General features: G+C 43.7%; 1 protein-coding gene across 3 annotated transcripts in view; it reads right to left on the reverse strand.

Moving 5' to 3' along the window:
- PCDH11X (protocadherin 11 X-linked) overlaps window positions 1-5813 on the reverse strand; it is a 1731112-nt gene that overhangs the window by 1545094 nt on the left and 180205 nt on the right. For all 3 annotated transcript variants that reach the window (XM_019521370.1, XM_019521369.1, XM_019521371.1), the window contains exon 2: window positions 314-897. In XM_019521370.1, coding sequence (XP_019376915.1) covers window positions 314-853 — 540 coding nt within the window. In that variant the 5' untranslated portion in view covers window positions 854-897. The remainder of the gene's footprint in view (window positions 1-313; window positions 898-5813) is intronic.

Raw genomic sequence — 5813 nt, forward strand, 5'->3', positions numbered from 1 at the left:
ATCCTTAAAGGGAGGGGGAGTACTAAAACATTTTCAGTATATCATTTAAAAGGTGGGTGAAGAATTTACAAGGCCATGAATGTGCATCATGCTACTACATAAGAGATGAACATATAGATGCACACCACAAAGTGATGGTGTTGTGTGTTGTAAAGTAATCCAATAACATCTGGAGACAATTAGCTCCAGTGTATAGCTATACAACAATATATTACAAATCTACATTTCAATGAACTGGGTGAAGATAGGCTGAGTTTGTGACTACTACTGACAAAAGGGAAAATGGTGTTGGAGAAAAATTAAAGAAACCCACCTTAAGAAGTTCATAATGTTGAATCCCATTCACTCCAATGTCAGGATCAATAGCAGAAGGGACAGAATACCGGGAATTAATGGCTGTGTTTTCAGGGATGGAGATGTTAATAACGGTTGAGGGAAAGAGAGGAGCATTGTCATTGATATCCTCTATCAGGAATCTGATCTTGACTAATCTGAAGACTTCATCAGGCAGAACAGCTACCTCCACCTCATAAAAGCAGTGGTTCTCACTGAAGATTCCAGAGCACAGCTTCTCCCGGTCTATACGGTTAGCAGTAGTGAATATCTCACCAGTGTTTTCCTCTACCCGCACTAATGGTACATCTCCAGTCTTATACACAAGCTTAAACTGAAGAGGAGATGAAAGAGGAACATCTGGGTCCAACGTCAAGTTGAGATCCTTGAGCAAATTGCCAATCAGGACATTTTCTGGCAGTTCTTCCCTCACTGTATAATTCTTCTCCTGAGCACCAGACTGATATACAATACAGGCGAATAAGACTGCCAAGAGGTAGGTTCCAGACAGCAAGTCCATTTCCAGAATGGCTAATGAGTATTTTTATAGAACACCAAGGGCAGCTGGAAAAGAGAGGAAAGGGAAAAAAATATTAAAAAGCCATACAACAGTACGCCAGTCAAATGCTACGAATGCAAAAGGAAATTTAGCATTTCATGAGCCAAGTAATTGGAAAACTGCTGTAAAACTAGGTCAATCAAACTTTATATCTTACTCTGAACAATGTCATATCAACTAAATAGTAGTAAAGTGGATAATCTCTTACAGCTGCATTTTTGTACCCTCAAATTTTTAAGACTGGATCCACCAAAATTCAAGGGCCTCTTCAACAGACATTTGTAATCAACCTTCTGAAAACAAACCTTCCCCTCTAAAGCACGCCCTGCTCTGTTGGCACTCATTTATCTCCCACCTGCAAGTCTTTGATGTTCCTTCCTGGAGCAGCTCAGACATTCTCAAGTCCACCACAGTACATGGTATGCAAGTAACCATTAGCTGTGCAGCACTTGCTGTTCTGCTTCTGAATCACTTCTGTCTATGGGCATTTGTGGACCCCTTTACACATCACACTTAAGACATGATTAACTGGTTAATCAGTTAATCATGCCTCAAAGTTGTGACTCAGTTACACACTGAACCAATTAAAGATGTGTTAAAACAAGCAATAAGTTACAAAGTTATTCCACATTCAAAATGTATAACTCTATAGCGTGTTCTAATTATGCCATTAATTGAACTTGTGACCAAGTGCACCCCTGTGGCTGGGAGCCCCATCAACTAAGGACTTGCAGGAGGTGGTGCACAAGGATGCACCGCCTGCTGCAATCCCTGCAGTTGACAAGGCTCACAGTGGCAGCAGCATCCCCTGCACTGCCCCTGCTGTAAGCTTGATCAGCTGCACGGCTTGCAGCAGGGAGAATGCTGCCCCACACAAACCTCGTAAGGTGCGGGGCTCACAACAGGGGCAGTGCCAGGAATGCTGCTGCTGCTGCGAGACTTGTTGACTGCAGGGCTCACAGTAGGGGGCTGTGTCTTCAGCTGCAGGGCTCACAGTGGAGGCAGCGGAGAAAAAGCTGCTGCCGCTGCAGGCCTCACAGTGGTGGCAGTGTTCTTCCTGCTGCCCCCGCTATGTGCCCTGGTGTTGATAAGTCTGGCAGCGTTGGCAGCATTCCTAGTGCCATCCCCCGACCTGCAACCAAGGTCATCATGATCTAGGGCTCCCCCTGGACAATCAATAAGGAGTGATAGGACCTAATGCGTGATCCTACAATTGCACCTCCTGCCAAGCACATGTGGCATAAGAGGAGGCGCAATTTTGTGACTTGTGCATTATATCTCTTTGTGCTTTTATATGCATGTGTAGAGAGGCCCACAAATCACAGGAGACTTAAGTATTGTCTCTGTAATCTGCCTCTGGTTTTTGTACTTATATAAAACTATACAATGGTTCTAAACATTAAGAAACACATGCTGGGAAAACTGATCAAAAGAATGCCAAAAGAACTTAGAGAATAATGAACAGAGACTCCAGCTAGTAACAAAATTTCCAATTTTTAAATAAGAAGGGACCTAGGTCCAAACACTCTGAGGTAAATAAAACTCTATAGTAACATTGGATCACAATAACAAATCACAAGAGCGCTCTGTCTGCTCACCTGAGTGCTCATCTGTAATGGTTCTCATGTCAAAATGGAAACAATTGTAGGAGCAGTTGTTATAATCTGAACTATTTCACAACAACAACGGCTAGGGACAGATATTCAAAAAAGCCTGAGCCTGAATCAATTCAATCTTTGCAGGTTAGTCTAACCTGACTAGGCTAAGCAAATAAAATCCTGGCTTGCATCTACAAATGTATCTCAGGCAAGACCCATGATGTCATCCTCCCACTTTATTTGGCCTTCGTGAGACTATGGCTGGAGTACTGTGTCCAGTTCTCAGCTCCACACTTTAGGAAGGATGTGGAGAAGCTTGAGAGAGTCCAGAGGAGAGCCATGTGCATGATCAGAAGTCAAGAGAGCAGGCCATATGAGAAAAGGCTGAGAGGCATGGGAAAAGCATAGGCTCAGGGGGAACTTGGTGGCAGCCTATAAGTATATCGGGGTGTGAATTAGAATCTGGGAGAACATCTGTTCCCCAGGGCACCCCTAGGGAAGACGAAGTCTAATGGTCACAAACTGCTAGAAGATTGTTTTAGGCTGGACATAAGGAAAAAACTTCTTTACTGTCTGAGTCTCCAGAGTCTGGAATAGACTCTCCCCAGAAGTGGTGCAGACACACACTCTGGACACATTCAAGAAGCATTGGGATGATTATCTCACTGGGGATATCTGACCCCAGTTGACTCCCTGCCCTTTGGGCAGTGAATTGGACCCGATCATCTTGCAAGGCCTCTTCCAGCCCTAATGTCTATGAAATCTATAACATTTATTAAATCAGTTTGTAACTGCACAGACATCCCCTCTGGACTGAAAAAATGCCGGCACATGCCTGTAGTGGCTAAGGCTAGAAGTGGGAGTGGGGGAAGAGGGCACTACAACAGCCCTCCTTCCTCTTGCAGTGTTGAACTTGCACTGTTGAGCTAAGGGAGGCATGGCCAGGCCCCAGCAGGACACTCTTGATAACAGAGCATTTATCAGCTCTGTTATCAGCATTTAGCACCCCATCAGAAAACATGGGGCCTCACTCATTAGTTCAAGTTCTTCTTAAACAGCCTTTTTCCAAAGGAAGGAATGCAGGGACATTACCAGCTGACCTGCTGATTAGCTCCAAAAAGCACTGTCCTATCTGCCTTACACAGACGCCTCTCAGCATTAGTTAGCATACCACATGCTGGCTACGGTCTGTGCTGTGGGAGAAAGGAGGAAAGGACACAGCAGGGTCTGCTGGCTTCCCCGTGTCCCACTCCTGCTTAAGTACAGGAGGGGGAGTGGGACACAGGGAAGCCAGAAGACCCTGCTGTGTCTACAAGTCTCTGCCAGAGCTCTAGCCAGGGAGCAGAGAGGAAGGGCAAGCCCTGCTTTGGACCAGAGAGCTCTGCCCAGCCCAGCCCAGAGGGCATGCAGGGATGCTGGGGGAATCTGATTTAACTTAAACCAGCAAGAGGTCTGGGACAGACATTGTGTAAGCTGGTTTAACCCAAATCAGTTAACCAGGTTTATCTCCAACAGGTTTCAGCCATTTTCAAAGTGGTTTATGTGCACTGAATGTCTGTTCTGTTACAGATTTAAACCAGTTTCTGATCACTTAAACTGACTTATGTGTAACGTCTGTCCCTAGCCAAGGTGGGCTTTTAATAGGCTTAGTCCTGTAATGCCCAGCTCTTTTATGCATAGTGTCTATCTATATTGGATACTAGCTGGTAACTTCAATGGGAATTGTTAGTTCTTTCTTCTTTGGGTAAGACATTTTTAAGGGTTGATCTTAGTCTCTGACAGGCTAACCTTCATGTATTTTTTGGAATTAGACATTATTAGACAAGTATTAGACATTTTTTGCTTGATTAAATTATTCTAAATCTGATCAGATTTGACGGCAAGTGAACAAGTACTGTTTCTTAACTGCTTTGATATGCATTAATAACTCATTTTATGGAACTGCTATTTAAACATGATAAATATGAGTTTCCAAGAGAAGGGAGAGAACATTCCACATTCTTCAGCTTGTTTTCTGAATGCAGCCTATTCCAATTCAGATTCATGAAAACTTACGCACTTACCAAAACTTGATGTAAAAAATACTCCTCAGATACAAATGACTGTTTGTGTTGAATATTAACAGCCTGAAACTGACTAACACTCCTAACTTTCAGTATGTCTAATGATTTTGGGACTGGTATTGGGCATCTTGAAAATGAGGAGACTCTTAAGAGTCACAGCACCTCTCTATATTTTAAATTGGGTCGCATCCCTGGTTGAGAACTGCTGCTGCTCTGTCTCAGTTTACCTCAGTTATTCATAACTAGGGTGCTGCCAGCACTGCAGTCAGGTGCAACTACCCTCCATGCCTCAGTGCACAGCCAGATAAGTTTAAGCCAACAGACAGGCCTGCTCTTGCTCCAGCCCTTCTCAGTCTGGCCCCTCCAGGCTCCTCCCAGAAACAGAGGTGTTGGGATAGTTCCACCTGCCCTACACACCTTTGTTTCTCTGAGGATTGTGGGGGTGCAGCCAGAAAAGGCTGCAGAAAGTGTGTCTAACTGCTTTAGGTTTATTGAGCAATTCCACCTGGTTGTTGCAGTGAAGGCACCTGCACCATGGCACCCCTGAAAGTGTCTCATGGCACCCTGATTGAGAACCTCCGCTATAATATTTGTAACCCCCACACTGCCTAGCTTCCATCATTTTCAAAGCTTCTATATGGTAGTCCATTTCTGAACTACTATTAAAAGTCTTGAAAATGAGGAAAAATAGCAGCCGTGAAATGGACTAGCTGTGAATCAAATGCTTCTAACAGTAACCCTTTAAAATCCCTCTTCACCGTTTCTGGAGTAGTTAAACAAAGTACAATTAATTACAAAGTAGATGGTTACAGTTATAGCGAGTATACAGTTAAACATAATACATTTAACCAGAGTACAAAGCAGACAACAGGGTTGAAAGGTGCTATACACTTAACTTATATGAAGTTAACCAATTTTGCTACAATGTAAACAACAGACATTAAATTAGGACTGTCATTGTCAAAGCCAGATTACTATGGGGGGGGAGGTCTAAACTGGGGGCTCTCAACCTTTCCATGCTTTGGCCTGGCAAACTGCGGACCAGAAGGCAGAACATGAAGCAGTGGCTTTAAAACAGCAAAACAGTTTTAGATTAAATCAGAATAAGTTTCCTAAATGCAAAAGCTTTAGGACAATGGAAGAAGCTGCGTAGGGAGGTTGTGAATCACCCCTGTATTGGAGGTTTTCAAAAGCAGGCTGGATGGGCATGTCTGGGATGATTTAGGAATAGCATGTCCAGCATTTGTGCAAGGGATTAGC

Source organism: Gavialis gangeticus, unplaced genomic scaffold (assembly GCF_001723915.1).
Source record: "Gavialis gangeticus isolate Ggan-Ray unplaced genomic scaffold, GavGan_comp1, whole genome shotgun sequence".
Lineage (NCBI taxonomy): Eukaryota > Metazoa > Chordata > Crocodylia > Gavialidae > Gavialis > Gavialis gangeticus.